General features: G+C 49.4%; 1 protein-coding gene across 1 annotated transcript in view; it reads right to left on the bottom strand.

Moving 5' to 3' along the window:
* The window catches only part of UPF3B (UPF3B regulator of nonsense mediated mRNA decay), a 38,576-nt gene extending 17,466 nt beyond the window's left edge, over nucleotides 1-21,110 (bottom strand). The window contains exons 1-6 of the mRNA XM_073560949.1: nucleotides 20,779-21,110; nucleotides 18,892-18,998; nucleotides 18,666-18,772; nucleotides 17,920-18,018; nucleotides 2,420-2,530; nucleotides 510-553 (exon numbers count right to left, since the gene is read on the bottom strand). Coding sequence (XP_073417050.1) covers nucleotides 510-553; nucleotides 2,420-2,530; nucleotides 17,920-18,018; nucleotides 18,666-18,772; nucleotides 18,892-18,998; nucleotides 20,779-20,883 — 573 coding nt within the window. The 5' untranslated portion in view covers nucleotides 20,884-21,110. The remainder of the gene's footprint in view (nucleotides 1-509; nucleotides 554-2,419; nucleotides 2,531-17,919; nucleotides 18,019-18,665; nucleotides 18,773-18,891; nucleotides 18,999-20,778) is intronic.
* Nucleotides 21,111-21,339: the final 229 nt, after the last annotated feature.

Below are 21,339 nucleotides of genomic sequence, written 5' to 3'. Positions count from 1 at the left end.
TTACCAGTAAAGGAAGGAGCATGCAAAATCAGTGGGTGGATCGTAGCACTGAGCCTCTTGTCCACCTCTCGGGTGCACAGAGCATCTTAATTCCTTAGTTTACACTCAGTATGGGCTGAAGGACCCAGTTGGTTTATTGCACAAGAAACTCCACCTACTCAAATCAGAGAAAAACAAATTGTACATTTTCAGAAACTAGCATAGGAAAGGGAAAATGTCCCAAATTTGAAGATTAGAACCAAGCAAACCATTTCACGGCACTTCTGGTTAGAATACACCATCTTTTCTGCATGTAGCAGTAATGTGTTCAGCTAGCGGCACAATTTGAGGAAGTCAATACCGCCAAACCCACATGAAACTACTAACATAATACCGTAATAAACGATTTCTTGCCCCTAAAGCCTTTCTTTCTAACCTGCTCCAATATAGAATGAAAAAAAGTTTAAAAATATACAATTGAATCATTATCAGAAAAATTGTGAAAATCAAAAGGAAGATTAAATTCTTACCTGTCTATTTTTTAAGAAGCTTAACAGTGGAGTTGTCTTCTTAGCTGTATAAAAAAGTGAAGAGTATTAGTTGTCAAAATATTTCCAGTGTAACAGTCTGGGAATCCGTACGATTTGGGTAATGTGCTTATTATTATGTGCCTCAAGGGCCTGGGCAACTACATATTATGCACTTTAGATGTGTTAAAAATTAATACAACTTACCAACCTACTTAACAATTGAGCCCCTTACATCAAAATCAATTTTTATCTAGCTGGATAAGCCTCTTTAAATGGAATGTGTCCTCAGAAAATGACTTATGGTTTAAATCAGGTTCTTGTGATACATGTATTTATTTTTTTTTTTTAACTGCTCGATCTTTATTTTAAAAAACTAAAATGAGCCATGTTGCAATTTTCACACTGGCCACTGGGGCTATTTTAGGGTCATACATCCGGTCCTAAGAGGCAGGATTACAATGCCAGTTAGCAGCTCTACAAGGCCACGTTCAGTATTTGGTCAGTATTTTACCTCAGTATCTGTAAGCCAAAACCAGGAGTGGGTGATAAATCCAGGAGTGGTGACGGGTTTCTATTATACTTTTCCTTCTGTTTGTCCCACTTCTGGTTTTGGCTTACAGATACTGATGTAAAGTACTGACCACCTACTCAACGTGTGAATGTAGCCTTACACAGGATTCAGCATTCACTATAGGGGATGTCACAGCTGACTTTACGCCTCTTACCTTCACAATAGCCTATGCAACATAAAAGAAATTACAGTCTTAGGCTGTGTGCACACGTAGCGATTTTTAAGCATTTTTGCCGCGATTTTCGGCGCGAAAACGCTTAAAAATCGTGTACAGAACGCCCCCCATGCATTCCAATGGCATTCCGCACATGCTGTGCTAATGCTGCGCTTTTTTCCGCGGCGGAATCGCATCGCGGAAAAAATCGCAGCATGCTCATTCTTTGTGCGGAATCGCAAAGAATTGCCGCGATTCCGCACCCATAGGAATGCATGAGAATCGCTTACTTCCCGCATGTGGCTATGCCCACCATGTGGGAAGTTATGCATCTCATGTGCGGTTGGTACCCACGGTGTGGAGGAGAGGAGACTGTCCTCCAGGCCCTGGGTACCATACCCCTGTAAAAAAAGAATAAAAAATAAAAAAATCGGGGTATATTTACCTTCCGGTGTCCCGCGCTGCATTCCCGGCCTAGCGTTCCCAGTAATGCCTTGCGGCAAGGCCCTGTAATGACGTGGTCTCGCGAGATCGCTATAGCAACGCGAGACTACCTCATCACAGGTCTCGCAAGGCATTACTGGGAACGCTGAGGCCCGGGAATGCAGCGCGGGACGCCGGAAGGTAAATATACCCCGATTTTTTATTTTTTTTTTAGCATTTTAACATCCTATCTTTTACTATTGATGCCGCATAGGCGGCCTCAATAGTAAAAACCTGGTCACACTTGTCAAACACTATGTTTGACGAGTGTGACCAACCTGTCAATCACTTTCCAAGCGATGCTTCAAATCGCTTGGAAAGTGCTTGAATATCGCACGCGAAAATCGCGATCATAATCGCGGTAAAATCGTGGTGAAATCGCGCAGGAAAAAACCGCGCGATTTCTGGGAAGGAGTCCGGTTTGTAGTAAGCGTTTTAAAACGCTACGTGTGCACATAGCCTAATAGAACCGCAGTGGTTAGTGTGAAAATTGCAACATTTCTCACTTTTAATAAAGATTTTGGTATAGAAAAACACAAATTGTCAAATATTGTTAAAAATACATTTAACACGAAAAGCTAATGTAAACAATAAGTAATATTTTGATGTTACATTCCCTTTAATATTCAGAGCCATGCCAGTATTAAGTTGACTCCTGCGCAAGTGAAATGGGTTCTTGAATGAGCCCATATTTGGGATTACCTATCATTTCTTTGTTTTTCGCCTCTATTTCTTCCAACAGTGTCTCTGGGGTGGAAGTAAGCTTCTTTTCATCAATACTGTATGAATCCAAGAACTTTCTGTATTCTGGATCTAAAAAAAAGAAAAAAAAAGGAGAAACGGAAAAATACATAAATTACACCAAAAAGGAGATTTTTGTGTACTCACCGTAAAATCTCTTTCTCTTAGCCTTTAATTGGGGGACACAGAACCTTGGGTGTTATGCTGCTGTCCACTAGGAGGCGACACTATGCATAATCTGAAAAAGATTAACTTTGGCTCCTCCTCTGCAGTATACACCCCTGGACGGCGTCAGCCTTCTCCAGTTTTGTGCCAAAGCATAAGGAGGAACGTAACCAAATAACATAACCATGCCTGTGAGAAGGCTACTATGTACGAGCTCAAAGAACAATATGAGAACTCAACAGGAAACAAGAGAAAGAGATTTTACGGTGAGTACACAAAAATCTCCTTTACTCTGTCGCCTAATTGGGGGACACAGAACCTTGGGACGTCCCAAAGCAGTCCCTGGGTGGGAAGCAGTGGACGAATATTGTGCTGACAGTCCCCTAGACTTGGGGTACTGCCGCCTGCAGAACCAGTCTACCCAGGCTCGCATCCGCTGAGGACTGGGTATGAACACTGTAGTGTTTCGTAAACGTGTGTAGGCTAGTCCAAGTGGCCGCCTTGCACACTTGTTGTGCCGAAGCCTGATGCCGAATGGCCCAGGAGGCCCCTACTGCCCGTGTAGAGTGTGCCGTGATACCGGCCGGAAGAGGGGAACTGTTAAGTCGGTAGGCCTCATGTATGGTGGACTTGATCCACCTGGCAAGGGTAGCCTTGGAAGCCGGCAACCCCTTGCGACTACCTTCCGGAAGAATGAAGAGGGAATCAGATTTCCGGAAAGGTGCAGTCCTGGACACGTAAATCCGCAATGCTCCGACGAGGTCAAGCGTATGCAGAGTCTTCTCCTCTCTATGAACCGGAACCGGGCAAAGGGAAGGCAGTGAAATCTCTTCATTAAGGTGAAAGTTGGACACAACCTTCGAAAGGAAGGATGGTACCGTGCGGAGAACCACCTTGTCCTGGTGAAAGGCTAGGAAAGGCTGTCTGCAGGAAAGTGCTGACAATTCCGACACTCTGCGTAACGAGGTGATCGCCACTAGAAAAACCACTTTCTGAGACAGAATGGAGAGTGGAACTCCTCCAAGAGGTTCGAAGGGTGGAGCTTGCAATGCTGTCAGGACCAGATTGAGGTCCCACGTATCCAGCGGACGTTTGTAGGGAGGAACCAATCGGGAAACTCCCTGGATGAAAGTCCTTACTTGCGGTTTAATAGCAATGCGCTTTTGAAAAAGGACAAAGCGCCGACACCTGACTCTTAAGCGAACTTAAGGATAGCTTGGCATCTAGGCCCGATTGAAGAAAACCTAGTACCTTCGGGAGGGAATAAGGGAGTGGGACTTGTCCATGAGATTCGCACCAAGAAAAGAAAGCTCTACAGGTACGATAATAGAGCTTGGCGGAGGCAGGCTTCCTTGCCCTGATCATAGTTGCAATGACTGCCGGTGAAAAACCTGCCTGGGTTAGAATCCAGGTTTCAAGGGCCATGCCGTCAAATTGAGAGCCCCTGAATTCTGGTGGAAGAACGGACCTTGAGACAGAAGGTCGTGACGGTCGGGTAGACGCCAGGGGGCGTCTGCCATAAGTTGGACGATGTCGGCGTACCAAGTACGTCTGGGCCAGTCTGGCGCGATGAGGATGGTCGGAACTCCCTCTTGCTTGATCTTCCTCACGACCCTGGCGATTAGGGGGAGGGGTGGAAAAATGTACAGGAGTCGGAACTGGGACCAGTCCTGGACCAGGGCATCCACTCCGAGCGACCGCGGGTCGTGTGTCCTGGCCATGAAATTGGGAACCTTGGTATTGAGATGGGATGCCATTAGGTCCACATCCGGGGTTCCCCAGCGTTGACAGATCTGGTAAAAAATCTCGGGATGGAGAAACCACTCCCCCGAGTCCATTCCTTGCCTGCTGAGGAAGTCGGCTTCCCAGTTTTCTACACCTGGAATGTGTACTGCAGAAAGTACCGACCTTGTGTCTTCCGCCCAGCGGAGGATATGAGCCACTTCTCTCATCGCCTGGGCGCTGCGGGTCCCGCCTTGGTGGTTCACGTATGCCACAGCCGTGGCATTGTCCGACTGTATCCGTATGTGCGAGGCTGCAAGCAAGTGATGAAATGCTCTCAGTGCCAAGAGAATGGCCCTGATTTCCAGAACATTGATAGGCAATGTCACTTCCCTCGGTGACCACTTGCCCTGTGCCCTGTGATGTAGGTGCACCGCCCCCCAGCCTGTCAGGCTTGCATCGGTAGTCAGGATCTTCCATTGTCCTGAGAGGAATGGCTTCCCTCGTGTAAGCGAGTTTGGTTTGAGCCACCAATGCAGGGACCTCCTGGTTGATGACGTCAACCTGAACTCCCTGTCGAGGGAGAGAGGGTTCCTGTCCCAAGATCTGAGTATGGCTAGTTGAAGGACCCTGAGGTGAAACTGGGCAAATGGCACTGCCTCTATTGCTGCTGCCATCCTGCCGAGGATTCTCATGGCAAACCGGACAGATCGAGGAGGACTGCGAAGGAGTGTGCGAACTCCCAGACGGATGGCCAGTGTCTTGTCCTTGGGAAGGAGCACCAGGCCCCTGGCGGTGTCGAATACCATTCCCAGGAATGTTAGAGTCCGAGTTGGGATGGTCGACGATTTCTGTAGGTTGACTAGCCATCCCAGGCGACTCAGAGTGTCTAGAGTGATTGGGACACTGACCTCGCAGTCTTTGAAAGTGGGAGACTTGACGAGGAGGTCGTCCAGGTACGGGACGACTAGGATGCCTCTTGAGTGCAGGACGTCCATGGTGGCCGCCATGACTTTGGTGAACGTTCTTGGAGCCGTGGCGAGTCCGAACGGAAGGGCGACAAACTGGTAGTGGTTTTGGTTGACCGCGAACCTGAGAAACCTTTGGTGGGCGGGAGCAATTGGTATGTGGAGATACGCATCCTGTATGTCTATGGAGGCGAGGTATTCTCCCTGCTCCATGGATGCAATGATGGACCGGAGGGACTCCATGCGGAAATGACGGACCCGTACGTAATTGTTGAGCTGTTTTAGGTCCAGTATGGGTCGGACGCCGCCTCCTTTCTTGGGGACTACGAACAAATTTGAGTAGAATCCTCGGAATCTCTCGTTCGTGGGAACCGGCACCACAACTCCTGATTGAAGGAGAGAGGAAACCGCTTGGTGGAAAACACGAGCCTTTTCTGGTGGTGTTGGAGGAACAGAAAGGAAGAACCGGTTCGGTGGAACGGAAGTGAACTCTATCTTGTATCCGGAAGACACTATTTCCCTGACCCACCTGTCTTCTGTAATAGGCAGCCAGACTTGCTGAAAGAGTAAAAGTCGGCCGCCTACTGGTGGGGTGTCTTCCGGAGGTCTCGAGTCATGATGAAGTGAAGTTCTGAGGTTTTCCTCCCTTGGGTTTCGCTTGGCCTGCTTTCGACTGCCAAGCCCTGTCCGGTCGCTGCTGCGTCCGTGGGTTGTCTCTGCGTGGAGAACGGTTGCGGTTTTGCACTGGGCGCGAAACGGACCAGCCCGAGGAATTCCGAAAGGATCGGAATCGCGTCTGGTTTCTTCGTTTAAACGTGCGTTTCGGTTTTAGTTGAGGGAGAGAGATACTCTTACCCCCAGTGGCATTGGCTATCATGGTGTCCAACTTTTCGCCGAAAAGTCTTCCAGTAAAATACGGAAGTCTCGTGAGGGACTTCTTTGAGGCCGCATCCGCTTTCCATTCTCGCAGCCAGAGGATGCGTCGGATCGTGATGGCGTTTGATGCTATTCCCGCTACACCTCTGGCGGAATCCAGGGCTGCATGAATTATGTAGTCTGCTACCACTGCCATCTGGACCGCTTGGTCCGAGAGTTCAGGATTTGAAGCCTGAAGACCCTCCTGTAGTTTTTTGGCCCAAGCCAGGATGGCCTTGGCTGCCCAAACTGAAGCAAACGCAGGGCCCAGAGAGGCGCCTGCCGCTTCGAAAATAGAACGAGTCATGCGTTCTACTTGCCGGTCTGCTGCGTCCCTGAGGGTTGAGCTATCCGGCAGAGAGAGTAAAGTCTGCGCTGCTAGCCTAGAAACCGGAGGGTCCACTTCAGGTGGATCTGTCCATTGTTTGGTGTCTTTCTGTGGGAAGGGGTACTTCACTTCCAAATATTTGCGATTAGCGAATTTTTTGTCAGGCTGCGCAAACTGTTTGGTAAGTATTTTCTCAAACTCATCGTGATTAGGGAAGACCATAGGTGGTTTTTGAACACTTTCGAAGCAAATCCTCTGTTCTGGGACTTCCGGGGGCGACTTTGGAATTTTTAGCACCCGATGAATGGCAGAAATTATGTCCTCAACTAGCGCTGTATTGCTAGGGGGAGAAGGTACCACGGACCTGACCGTTTCATTATCTGAGTCGGAGTCACAGATACCCTCCGAATCCTGTGCCTCGCTAAGGTGATCCCTGGAGGGCGACCTGGGGCGGGGGTCTTCTGTGGTGGGGGATCCCTGTGGTAAATTGCACTGTCTGTGTGTGGCAGGGGACTGCCCAGGAGACCTGGAATGACGCTGTCTCTCCCTAGAGGGGGACGACCTTGTGCTATAGTGCGACTCAGGTGATCGAGACCTGTGGGTCCGCTTACGTCTGTGAGAGTCGGAAGCAGCATGTTCCTGAGACAAGCTGTCCGTTTGCTGTGTACCGTCCATAGCCGGGGCCCGACTCTGCAGAGCTTGCAGTAATGTAGCAGTTAGGTTGTCTATGGACTGTGACATAGACTGAAACATCTGAGTTGCCCATTCCAGCGTGGCCTGTGACACTGAAGCGTCAGTAGGGACTCCCTGGGGTTCTGACCCAGAGTTTTGGATGCAGTCCCGGCAGTGCGGATACGTGCTGCCACTAGGGAGCGTGGCTTTGCAGGCTGTACAGAATGCATAGAAACATTCCTGCCTGGTTCTCTTCCTTGAGCCCGGCATAGTGCACAGAGGCTGGCTATAAGGGATCGTACAGGGGTGGCTACGCAGAGGGAACCCACAGAAAGCCTTATAGGAAGTATGGATTCACAGCTGAGTAATGAGAACCCAGCTGTGAGCTTACCCCACCGGTGTGCCCCTAGGTCCAGCGCCGACAGATCCCAGTTCTGTGCCCCCCGGAGACCGCTGTGATGCTCCTCTCCTGGATCTCATCCAGAAAAAATGGCCACCGGGGCTCTGAGGAGAGGGAGGAGGGGGCGGAGAGCTGAAAAGGGCGCGCTGGGCTGTGTAAAAACGCCCCCTTTCTGCATCAATCCGCACCTTCTATGACACTCCAGTGTGTCATTTTGGTCATCCGGGGGGCGGGGAAAAGGCGGCGGCTTCAGCTAGGCCAAAGCCGCGGCCTAAATTAGAAGCCTGATGCCCAGGAGGGCTCCAGAGCGGCGCGGTAGTCCGGGGGGGGGCGGATTTGCACCAGACCCCCCCAGAATGGTCGACTGGATAGCGGTGGGGGTAGCAGGGGTAGCGGTTTTTGTATGGGGGGCCCCTGAAGCGCTATGGAGCCGCTGCTGTTGCAGAGACAGGGACGCAGAAAAGCCCTGTCTCTGCTGTGCCATCCAGTCCGCACCCTCCCCCGGCCCCAACAGGATCCCTCAGCCAGCCTGGGGTCCCTGGAAGCTGCGAAATGCTGCATGATCTCCGACCCTACCTGAGGCGTCTCAACCTAATACCCCCTGCGGGGGATTAGGGAGGGTGCGTCTGTCACCGTCAGGGGGTCTTCATCCTCGCCTCAACCCAGACCCTTAATGGGGTTGGGGAAGGAGGGGGGTCTCGACCTCGAACCAGGACCCGAGGGACTGGGGAGGGAGCGACATGGGGAAAAACCTCCTCGACCTCAACCGGGTACCCCTAATAGGGGACCGAGGAGGGAGCCATGCCGGGAGTCTCGCTGGAGACCCACTTTTCTTCATCTGTATTTCCCGTGAAAAAAAGGAAAAAAAAAAAAAAAAAAAACGGAAGAAAAAAAGGTGTGCCTCCTTGCGACACTAAGCAAAAACTGGAGAAGGCTGACGCCGTCCAGGGGTGTATACTGCAGAGGAGGAGCCAAAGTTAATCTTTTTCAGATTATGCATAGTGTCGCCTCCTAGTGGACAGCAGCATAACACCCAAGGTTCTGTGTCCCCCAATTAGGCGACAGAGTAAAATATTTTACAATGGGTACAGTAAAATACATTTAATCCAAACTTTGAATAGAACCGGTCACTACCAGAAAGACTATTTATGTAGACATGGGGTCAACCTGCAAGTATATAGTGTTTAAATCGTGGAACAGTGGCTAAAAGGGGAAATTCAAGTTTTATTTAGTCACTGATCAGTACACAATGAACCTGACTGTAATCACTCCCCAGCACACTGGTTGACAGCCAGCTCTATAGTTTGTGTGTTGTGCTTGCGAGTCATCACAGCCGCACATTGTGTAGCAAGCAGCCACCGTTACAACTCCCTGCACGCAAGTCCTGGGAGACCTGGCGGGGAAATTTCTGGATCAGAGGTGGTGCAGGAGGAGAGTGTCTTATTTTTATTTTACACTGCGATACATACTATTTAAAGGGAATCGGTCACCCTTTTTTTGGCCTTTCAGCTGCCGGCACTGACATCAGGGGCTTATCTATAGCATTCTGTAATGCTGTAGATAAGCCCCCGATGTAACCTGCAGTGAGCAGCGTCGGGAGAGGTCCGGCGCCTGCACACTGCAGTATTCTGCTCTGCCCTCAACAGGGCAGAGCAGTGCGCCTGCGCTCCTACAGGAAGGGAAGAAGAGGACAGCATCGTATGAAGATGGGAGGCGCTGGACAGGACCGCGACACCCATTGGACCGGACCGCCCCCTCCGGTCCTCCGGTGAGTATAATAACACGTGTTTTCTTCTCTTTCAGGTTACATCGGGGGCTTATCTACAGCATTACAGAATGCTGTAGATAAGCCCCTGATGTCAATGCCGGCAGCTGATAGTCAAAAAACAGGGTGACAGATTACCTTTAAAGTGAACCTGTCAGCAGGATTGTGCACAGTAACCTACAGACACTGTCAGGTTGGTGCTGTTATACTGATTAACATGATACCTTGGTTGATGAAATCCATTTTGTGGATGTTGTGTAATCTTTATTTTCAGTTAATGAGATTCTCGCTCTCCAGGCGGCCTGTGGGGCTTCATGTGGTGCTCTGCTTATATATGCATCTGTGTGGGCTTATGACAGGTCACTGATCCCTCAAATGACCTGCCCCCCCTCTATTTTAGATACTATATAGAATTATGGTTTTAAAAAAAAAAAAAAGATTCACATTCATCAGGCAGGCGCCCGCGCTGCAGCCTGATGAGGTGGATAATAAGGCTCTTTTCATGTTATTAAGAAATACAGTTTTGTTGTAAAAAAAAAAAAAAAAAAAAAAAAAAAAAATGGTGCCGCGCAGTAGCTTCTATCGCGTTCCAATAGATGCTACTGTGCAAGCGCCATTTTGGTGCAGGAAGAAAAAATTAGCCTCCATCAAGATGGTGCTGTTGATGCCTGCGCAGCCAAATTTGTTTTTCCTCTACCAAAAGAGTGCTGGCGCCATCGCATCTATAGGAACGCGATAGATGCTATTGCTCAGGCGCAGCTGCCATTTTGATTAAGATAGATAGATTTTTGGTTCTTACCGTAAAATCTCTTTCTTGGAGCCTTCATTGGGGGACACAGATTACCATGGGTGTATGCTGCTGCTGCTGCTAGGAGGCTGACACTATGCAAAAAACAAGAAAATTGGCTCCTCCCCGGCAGTATACACCCAACGACATTTACCAAGTACCTCAGTTGGTGAAAAAGCAGTAGGAGAAGCCAGGCAACTTTAAACGTATGTACCAACCCAACAAGGGGCTCAAAAACCCAACACGGTACAACTTAAACAGGGAGGGTGCTGTGTCCCCCAATGAAGGCTCCAAGAAAGAGATTTTACGGTAAGAACCAAAAATCTTTCTTTATCGCCTTATTGGGGGACACAGATTACCATGGGACGTTCCAAAGCAGTCCCAAGGGCGGGAACAGCAATAAGGAATGAAAGAACAGGAAGGGCTTAGGTCGGCCGGTGCGCCACGGCCGCCTGCAGGACCTTCCTACGAACGACTGCATCAGACGAGGCCTGGGTATGAACCCTGTAGAACCTCGCAAACGTGTGCAAAGACGACCAGGTCGCGGCCCTGCAAATTTGCAAGGCCGAAGCCTGGTGTCAAACGGCCCACGAAGCTGCCACAGTCCGGGTGGAGTGAGCCCTCACTCCCGGAGGGGGCCGTTTTTCCTGAAGTCGGAACGCTTCCAGAATGGTAGAACGAATCCAGTGAGCGATCGTGGATTTGGATGCCGGAAGCCCTTTCTGGCGACCTTCAGAAATGACCAGCAAGGAATTGGACTGGCGAAGTGAAGCAGTCCTGGCGAGATAGACCCGCAAGTCTCGAACTACATCTAGTTTGTAGAGAGACTTCTCAAGAGGGTGAGAAGGAGCGGGACAAAAAGATGGGAGGACGATATCCTCAGTAATGTGGAAAGAGGATACCACCTTTGGAAGAAAAGAAGGAACGGGCCTGAGGACGACCTTAACCTGGTGGAGAACCAGATAAGGGGAACGACATGACAAGGCCGCCAACTCAGAAACTCTTCTGATGGATGTAATGGCAATCAAGAAAATTACCCTCCATGAGAGAAAGGATAACGGAATGTCCTGGATAGGCTCGAACGGCGCCTCTTGAAGAGCGCTAAGAACGAGATTGAGGTCCTACGGTTCTATCGGCGAAAGATGAGGAGGAGCCATGTGGGCGACCCCTTGGAGAAAGGTTTTATCCTGCGACAAGGAATCGAGCTCTGTTTGGAAGAGGATAGATAGAGCGGAGACCTGGCCCTTGAGGGTACTGAGGGACAGATCCGCATCCAAACCAGACTGGAGGAACTCAAGTATGGATGGAATAGAAAAGGACATCAGAAAGACTTTTTTTTTTTTTTTTTTTTTACTGTCACACAAAGGGAAAAAAGCCTTCCAGTACCTATGGTAAATGCGGGAAGAGGCCGGCTTTCTGGCCCTGATCATAGTCTGGATCACCTGGTTGGACAAACCTGATTCTCTCAGGATTGCGGCCTCAATGGCCATGCCGTTAAACTCAGAGACTGAGAATTATCGTGGTAAAGGGGGCCTTGCGAGAGAAGATCCGGACGGTCTGGAAGCCTCCAGGGAACATCCGCGAGCATGTTCACCAGTTCCGCGTACTAAGGCTGTCTCGGTCAGTCTGGCGCCACTAGAATCACTGGCACGATTTCCGATTTCATCTTTTTGACCACTCGAGGGATCAAGGCAAGAGGCGGAAACAGATAAGAAAGATGGAACTGGGACCACGGAATTACTAGGGCGTCGCAAGCGACGGCTAGAGGGTCCCTGGACCTGGTTACGAAGCGCGGAACTTTGTGGTTCATCCGAGATGCCATGAGATCGACATCCGGCGAGCTCCAGCGCTGGAATATCTGATTGAAGACTGTGGGATGAAGAACCCATTCGCCGGATGCTAGGCCTTGACGACTCAGAAAGTCGGCTGCCCAATTTTCCACCCCTGGAATGTGAACGGCGAAGATCGCCGGAACGTGACGCTCTGCCCAACGCAGTATCTTTGCCACTTCTGACATTACCTGCTTGCTCTGAGTACCGCCCTGGAGGTTTATGTACACCACGGCCGTGGTGTTGTCTGATTGAAATCGGACTGGTTTGCCTACGAGGAGAGGCTGCCAACGGAGGAGAGCAAGAAAAATTGCTCTGATTTCCAGAAGGCTGATGGGAAGAAGAGTCTCCTGGGTGTTCCAGCGCCCTTGGGCCGTTTTCCGCTGGAAAACCGCCCCCCATCCTAGAAGACTGGCATCGGTGATGATGACTTGCCACTGAGGCAGAAGAAAGGACCTTCCCTGGAGAACTGATGCCGGCAATGTCCACCAAGTCAGCAATTGCCTTACTCTGAGTGGAAGGAGAATGGGAAGGTCCAGAGAAAGTGAGGTCTTGTCCCAGAGTGAAAGGATGAACTGCTGGAGAGGGCGAGTGTGAAATAGTTTCCATGGAAGCATTGCCTTTCGCACTATCATCTTCCCCAGGACCCTCATGCAGGACCGAAGGGGAATGGGTTCTGAGCGTTTTATGGATCGGATTTTCCCTTGCAAAGAGCCGAAAATTTGTCCTTCGGAAGAAACACCCGGGATCGATACGTGTCGAATTCCATGCCCAGAAAGGTCAGACGCTGAGCAGGATGCAGGATAGACTTCTCTTTGTTGACTATCCATCCGAGGCGGCCGAAAGTATTCAGGGTTATCTGAAGACTCTGAAGATAGTCCTGGCGGGACGAGCCTTAGATCAAGAGGTCGTCCAGATAAGGGATGATGAGAATCCCCCTGGAGCGAAGAATAGCCATGACTGTTGCCCTCACCTTCATAAATACCCGGGGAGCGGAAGCTAGGCCGGAGGGGGGGGCCGTGAGCTGATAGTGGTTCTCCTGAATCGCAAACACACAGAAATGTGAAGATATGCATCCTGTATGTCCACAGAACAGAGAAACTCCCCGGGTTCCATTGAGGCTATCACCGAGTGCAGGGACTTCATCTTGAAGTGGAGGATCCTTATGTGGTGGTTGAGCAACTGGAGGTCCAAGATTGGACGAAGGGAGATGTCTTTTATTTTTGGGAACTACAAAAAGATTTGAGTAGAACCCTGAAAACCGTTCGTTTGAAAAAACGGGAACGGTAACTCCGGCGGAGATAAGGGAGGAAAACAGCTTGAAGAAACCCTGGAATTTGGGACCGCTGTCTTGGTGATCGCGACAGGAAGAAGCGCCAGTTTGGGGGGGGGGGGGGGGGGGGAATTTGATTTGTATCCGGACATGATGACTTCCCTGACCCAAGTGACGTCGACAACAGACGGCCATGCGTCCTTGAAAGAGGAAAGTCTGCCTCCCACCATGGAAGAATTTCCAGGTGGGGGTGACCCGTCACTTTGAGGAAAATCTACCGAAACGGGAGCCTGAGGACCTGGAGGGAAACTCCCCGTGGTATCGGAGATTATTCTGTTCCAGCATGGCGACAAAGAGCCTAGAGCCGTGAGATGCCAGGTTAGTGAGCGACTTCTTGGAGGTGGTAACCGCACTCCAATACTTCAACCAAAGAATACGGCGTATAGCTACTATGTTGCTGTTAGCTCTTGCTACACACCCGGCCGCCTGTAAGGCGGCGGCCAAAAGGTATTTACCCGCATATTTAATTTGGTCTGCCAGATCTGCCAACTCGTCCTATGAGGCAGCCGACAGAATGCCCCTGCGAAGAATTTTTGCCAAAGCTGAAATGACTTTTGCCACCCAGGCAGAAGCAAAAAATAGGGCAGAAAGAGGCACCTGATGCTTCAAAGAGGATAGACGAGAAACTGGTGGGTCCACTTCGGGAGCTTTCGTCCATTTTGTAAGAAGGTCTGCATCGAATGGATACAGGACGTCTAAGTACCTGCGGCCTGAGAAGCGCTTCTCAGGGGGCTCCCAGTGTTTGGATAAAGTGGTCTCGAACTCCTTGTGGTTAGGAAAGGTTCGGGAGGAAGGTTTCCCTTGTTTAAAGGGGACAGAGCCGTCCTGAAGAGGAGCTTTATCTTCCTTTATTTCGAGCGTTTTGAAAATGGCCGATATGAGACTATCCACCATGTCCTGAGACTTGGACATGTTATCTGCGTCTGAGTCAGATCCCGTCGTTTTGACGAGGGAGACGAGGAAAGCAGCCTGGGTGGAGAAAACGGACCTTGCGAGCAGGAAGACGAGCTAGAGATAAACGCACTTCCTAGCAATCCTACCCGTCCTGTCCCTGTGGAGGTCGCGGTCAGGTGCAGACGACTCACCGTGAGAGGCGGTCGGAGCACAGGTGGTTGAAGATAGTTGCGTAAGACGTTCCGAGACCTGGACCAGAGACTGAGAGACATTGCAGCAGCCCACTCTGGAGGAGGGGGGGGGGTGCGCTCATCCCGGGACTCTGGGTGCTCCGGTGGGGCAGACATCGCGGAAGGACTGCAGGACGGGCAGAAGGGAGACTACTGCCTTGACGCCCACTTTTTGCAGTGTGCGCAGGCGTAGTGGGTAGCGGTGGGTCTAGGGTAAGGAGCCCCTGCACAGTAGGACATATGCAAGGACTGCAGGATTACTGCGGCCAGTATCTGAATAGGGAGTACTGCCGCGGGGGCTAAAATTAGGGGCTCAGAAAAAAAAATAAATAAAAAAAATAAAAAATAAGAGCCTACTCACCAGCACCGTTATCTGATGTGCAGCAGAACAGCAGAAGAGTCCCCCAAGCTGAGATCCCTGGCGTATGTCACACGAGGAATCAGGGAGGCGCAGGACCTTGCAGATGGGCGGCAGCGCTGCGCGATTGGCTGAGACCTGTGGGGGGGGGGGGGGGGTCATAAGGAGAGAGAGGATCCATGAACAGAGTGCATTCCTGTGACGGGCTGAGGAATGGCGCCAACAAAGTGCGCGCTCTGCAGTGGGCGCGCACCGGAGCAGAACAGAAAGTGAAAGTAAAATCACCGCCGCGCCGGTTTCTGCCCCCGCAGCCCTGATCCTGGCGCGATGTGCCCGTGACGCCGCGGTGGATGAGGGAGGTAAGGGAGAGAGGCCCCGCTGCCTGCTGCTTCAGGGACGGGCACCCGGCGTGGGAGCAGAGAGGCTCGCGGCTGCAGAGAGGCTCGCGGCTGCAGAGAGGCTCGCGGCTGCAGAGAGGCTCGCGGCTGCAGAGAGGCGCGCGGCTGCAGAGAGGCGCGCGGCTGCAGAGAGGCGCGCGGCTGCAGAGAGGCGCGCGGCTGCAGAGAGGCGCGCGGCTGCAGAGAGGCGCGCGGCTGCAGAGAGGCGCGCGGCTGCAGAGAATGGGCGGGAAATTCAAAGGAGACTCTGCTACCAGACTGTAAGGAGCGTGCATGGGACTGATGGTAGCCCTTTTGGCTGCTTACCTGATGTCCACATGCTTCCTGAAGAGGATGACCACAGGGGCCCGAGATGAGGGGGTGCCGTTGGGAATGAAAGTCCTCTGCCCCGCACTCTCTCTGAATAGTGCAGAAGACAGCGCCAAACCTTTCTGCCTGCAAGGGATAGTCACCGCCGGTGACCGCCGTCTTCCTCTCAGCCCTGTCCCGGGAGAGGGGTGAGGAGGGAAATTGGCTAGGACCCGCCACCTGAAGTCAGCCCGTAACACCCGAGGGTGATAGGGGAAGGGTCCTGCCTGCGGTCCTGAGAGTTGCGATGTGGGTAACACCACATTGCTCGCTCAGCTGCATGATATGGGAAAGCAGGGTGAACATTTACCCCCTGTTTCCCGGTGTAGAATCTGGAAAATAAATGGGAAAAGATTAATACACACACAAAACCTAAAAGAAAATGGTTAGTTGCGGATCTGGGGAGATCCCGGTCCGCCTCCTACAGACACTAAGCACAAACTGAGGTACTTGATAACGGTCGGTGGGTGTATACTGCCGGGGAGGAGCCGATTTTCTTGTTTTTTGCATAGTGTCAGCCTCCTAGCAGCAGCAGCATACACCCATGGTAATCTGTGTCCCCCAATAAGGCGATAAACAAAAGTATATTATTCCAACTATATTTCTAACTAACATAAAAAAGGCCATATTATCCACCTGCCGACTGCCTGATGAATATGATTTTATGTTTTTTTTTTGTTTGTTTGTTTGTTTTTTTTGGTGGGGTAGTCTATGCAGTATGTAAAATAGGGGGCAGGTCACTGAAGTATCAGTGACCCGACATAAGCCCATAATGATGAATATAAAAGCTGAGCACTGTAAAGACCCCCCCTCCAGGCCACCCCAAAGCACGAGAATCTCATTAACTCAAAACTGAAAATAAAGATTAAACAACAACCACAATACGGATTTCATCAGCATCAGCCAAGGTATCATTTTAAGGCCGGAGTCACACTAGCGATTAAATCGGACAAACGCAATGCGATAAAAAAATCTCATTGCATTCGTCCCAATGTTATTCTATGGTGCTGCTCCCATCATGCTTTTTTTGTTGGATCCGTTCCTCGGACTGAGACAATCGCAGCATGCCGCTATTGTCACCGATTTTCGGATCGGACTCGCCAATGCAAGTCTATGGGGGCGAGAAAAAAAATCGGATGACAAACGGACCAGATGTGTGACTTGCTATAAAATCGCACCCGGTGTCCTTTACCAAAAGCCGGCAATTCTTTTTACAATACAGTAAAATCACAGAGACCGGTTAAATACAGAAACGAAAGAATAGATCTAGACACACACACACACTATATATATATATATATATATATATATATATATATATATATATATACACATACATACATACACACACACACATTTTATATATATAAAAATTTAACCCACAAACCCTCATCTAATTACTAGTGATAGAAATCTAAAAAAAAAAAAAAACATAAAATGAAATGGTTAACTGTATGTAAACCATGTGTCATTTCATGTCGGGTAGGAGAATGATTTTCCAAAAGCCGGCAAATGTTTCAGCGGCTATTCTGCTATGAAGAACTGCATGAATTAGAAATATATATGTGTATATATATATATATATATATATATATATAAAAATAAATGTGTCTATATGACACATATGTATATATATTCATATATTCTATGTGTCTAGATCTATTCTTTAGTTTGTGTTGGAAAACCTGTCATTGGGCTCCATTATATGTCCATTTTGCTAGCCTGCGAGAAAATCTCGCCAGACGGATGCTTAGATGCGAGTAAAATCGCATCATCACATGAAATTCGGCTGACAGACGGATCCCTGGTGAAGAAACCTTTGTGCGATTTCGGTCCGTCAAAATTGGACCGATTTTTTTATCGTTTAGTGTGACTCCAGCCTAAAGAGTATAACGGCGCCAATTTGACACTGTCTGTAGGTTACTGAACACAATCCTGCTCATAGGTTCCCTTTAAGAGGGGTAATCGGTAGTAGAAAGCCCTTTGAAACAAAGCAGCCAATCTGAACAAGCAGAACTGCAATGTAAAGGATGAGGGAGTGGTAGCAGCAGCCTGAGCCACTTATGATGAAGCCCTCCTTACAGTTTACATAGCATTTAGCCCTGCCATGATGAACCAAAAAGGTTTTTAGTATATTCATTTGCGCCACCATGATTTCAACTCTCACAGAAAGTTATGTACAAAATTTTAGACAACTTTCCATTCGAAAACACTGAATATCTGAATGTAAAAAATACAGAAACTAAATTGTAAAACCTGATTTAATTATAGTTAAAGTCCTTAAAAAGTGGTAAAAAGGGGAAATAATGCAGAGATTTTTTTTTATAGGTTGATATCACTCATGCTTACCATCATCAATAGTCCCAGTCTTCGAATCCTTCTTCTTGCTTTTCCTTTTTGCCACTTTTTGAAAAGGTGCAAATTCCACAATAGCTGGGTATTCTTGACCTATGATAAAAAGGAATACAATTAAAGTTTCCATTAAGACCCAATTTATATTCTATCTGAAGGCAAACTCACTTAAAATGTAACTATTATTTTACAAATAAAATTATTTTATATATTGCATGCGTTGTATAGTTTTGCTGATCGGTAAAGGTCCAAGTCCAGAAGTGCACAGATCTTGCATGAGCTACACGAACAGTGATGTGAGGCATCAATAGTAGGTCTGGGGGAGCTTACTTTCACTCTTCGCAGAGCAATGTATGGACACAAAGTTGTATTACTGAGTCCATACACTGCTGCTGGCACACAGTTCTCGGTTTACTCTCAAGAGCAAGACAGCAGTTGCTTGCATTGTTCCCATGGAGCTCTATTAAGCAGCAATGTGAACGCTTACACGAAGCTTCAAAGCATTCCTCTTCAGGATGAAGACACGGGAGAGTAGGGTGTCCTGTAATAATTTTTAGCGAATGATGCGGCAGTTAAACAATATAAGTACGGGTGAGACGCATATGACGTTTAATATTATTCTCCTAATAAACCTTCTGTGTGTCATGATAGGTTTTGACTGGGAGCCTGAGTGCTACAAACCCTCATTGAATTGTTGATCTTCTCGAATACTAAAGTCAGCGGAGATAACATAAACAACATACCTCTATGATCAATGAACACATAACCATCGAAGCGATCTCTGAATAACATGATGTCATCTGGACTTTTGAAATTGATATATGCCCGTGAGAACATATGAGGAAATAAGCTAAGGAACAAGACGACATCAGAATTAGACAGAACTACAAGTTACAAAAAGGAATAGTCTGCAAAGGTGAAGATTTACAGATAAGCAGAGACCACTGTGCTGAAATTAATGAGGATTACCTGGTGTCATTTGCAAAAAACTCAAAATAATCATGTTCTGGCAGAGGCTGAAGATGCTCTTCCAGCTGTTCTTTGGTAAGACTTGGAGGCAAACGACGGATCACAACCTTTAAAAACAAAAACTTCTAGGTAAATAAAGCTTTATTTGTGACGTAGGACAATCCTTAGCCCTCCAACAAACCGAAGAAGACTATTAAAATATCTGAAAAATAATGCTTATTTTATTTTACCAGCTTCCCAACTGCCTATAGACTATAAACACCCAGGCACTCCGGCTGCAGTGATGTTCTAAAATGTCACTGCATTGGACCACAGCCACACACGACCATCGAGCCAGCTGCAGTCCCCATAGAGAAGGCACAGAGGGTTTATTACCATATGTGCCCCCTCTGCCACTGAACACACGGCAGACAGACGGCAGTATTTCTCATGCAAGGATCGCATTGGAATCCTCAGACTGACAGACCTGAGCGCGATAGCTACATAGAAATACCCCACGCTGTCATGCTCAGGAGAGGTGCTATGCCACTCCATGCACTGCGAATAAAAATGAAACTCTACATAATCAAGAAAAAAGATGCAAAAATTACTTGAACATCTAAATTAAAAAAAAAAAAAACCACTTCACAACTCTTTAGACTGCATGTATCAAGAAAAAAAACGTGCCTGGTCAGCAATGGAGGTAAATGGCCCATGCTGAAACTGATCAACATGGCCTTTCCACAATAAGAATTTCATTGGCAATGCTATCACTTCCTGCTCCACTTACTAGGAGGCAAATACCTTCAGAATGAAAGGGGGTACAGCAGCTGTTAGGAGCGAGGCTGTGCAAGAAAAAAGCCAAAGGGACCCTGGTGCCTCTAGTCATAATAGTCTAAATATTATGGTACATGCTATTCATAAGCAATAAGGTAAGAACGGCCTTTCCAACATTTTACTGACTTAAAAGGGAGTAAATAGAAAGTATCACACCATATTAGCAGTGGTACACAGCGCCCACCATGCTTCCCTCCAATATATATTCCCATCGCCAAGATCCTATCCCAATATGCAGTGGGCGTAATAATAATATTACAAATACCTCCAATTAGAAATGTAGGATACATTCGCATGGTTACATCCACTGATAAAGTGACAGTTCATTAGTTGCTAGTGGTCATAACCATGGATACACAAAAGTTCCTGCACATTTTTTTTTTGCTCCAAAAAAAATGGCGCTGGTGCATGCGCAGTAGCATCTATAGGCAAGCAATGCTCTTAATATGCGCAATACCCACCCACGGGTGGGGGGTGCTTGCCAATTACAACACACGTACACGGCCCGCAGGCTCCCCAACGACTGCGCGCACACGGCCTGCAGGCTCCCCAACGACTGCGCACCCACAGGCTCCCCAACGACTGTGGGCACGGCCCGCAGGCTCCCCGGCGACTGCGCGCCCGCAGGCTCCCCGGCGACTGCGCGCACGGCCCGCAGGCTCCCCAACGACTGCGCGCGCACGGCCCGCAGGCTCCCCAACGACTGCGCGCGCACGGCCCGCAGGCTCCCCAACGACTGCGCGCGCACGGCCCCCAGGCTCCCCAACGACTGCGCGCGCACGGCCCCCAGGCTCCCCAACGACTGCGCGCGCACGGCCCCCAGGCTCCCCAACGACTGCGCGCGCACGGCCCGCAGGCTCCCCAACGACTGCGCGCGCACGGCCCGCAGGCTCCCCAACGACTGCGCGCGCACGGCCCGCAGGCTCCCCAACGACTGCGCGCGCACGGCCTACATACTATATACACAGACCCACTGCTGCACACACACAGCCCGCAGGGTCACGGGTGACAGATGTACCCTGCTGACAAGTGACACTATGGCTCCATGTGTGCAGGAGGCCTCGTCCTCACCTTGCTCATGACCTCCTTCTTCTCCTTCCCCCTCTCGGGCCGGTCTCCTTCTTCCTGCTCCCCTCTCTTCTCCCTGGGCTTCGTGTTCTCCTTGTCCTCCTTCATGCTCCTATTCGTACAGGCGGACACCAACGCTAACGGCCACACAGTCAACTAGCCGACTAGTGATGTGTCGTTCGTGAACGATCCGATACAAAGAGCCGGCTCCCTGCTGTGAACGAAATGAGCCGGCTCTGCAGGGTGAATGAGCCGTTTTGGGTTTTTTTCCAGCGTCTGTAAGCGGTGAATCCTGACTGTGACTCATCTGGGGGGAGGAGATGTGGATAAATGTAGTGAGTTAACCCTTCAGTCCCAAATCTATCCTGCCAGTTCCTCCATGGCATATATAGTGTGTGACTGTGTGTAAGAGGAGGGACGCAGCGCATTGTCATCATGATCTGCAATGACCTGTGCGTTACCTTTAGTCCCGAATAAAGCTCCACTTTCCTGGCCCCTCCTCCCTGGCGTATACATACAGTATATGGTGTGTGCAGGAGGAGAGGCTCCGCACATTGGTATATC

This window comes from Dendrobates tinctorius, unplaced genomic scaffold, assembly GCF_039654945.1.
Source record: "Dendrobates tinctorius isolate UK_male_01 unplaced genomic scaffold, ASM3965494v1 ptg000309l, whole genome shotgun sequence".
In the NCBI taxonomy this organism is placed as follows: domain Eukaryota; kingdom Metazoa; phylum Chordata; class Amphibia; order Anura; family Dendrobatidae; genus Dendrobates; species Dendrobates tinctorius.
The sequence above is the reverse complement of the archived record's forward strand: the minus strand, read 5'-3'. Positions and strand labels throughout refer to the sequence as shown.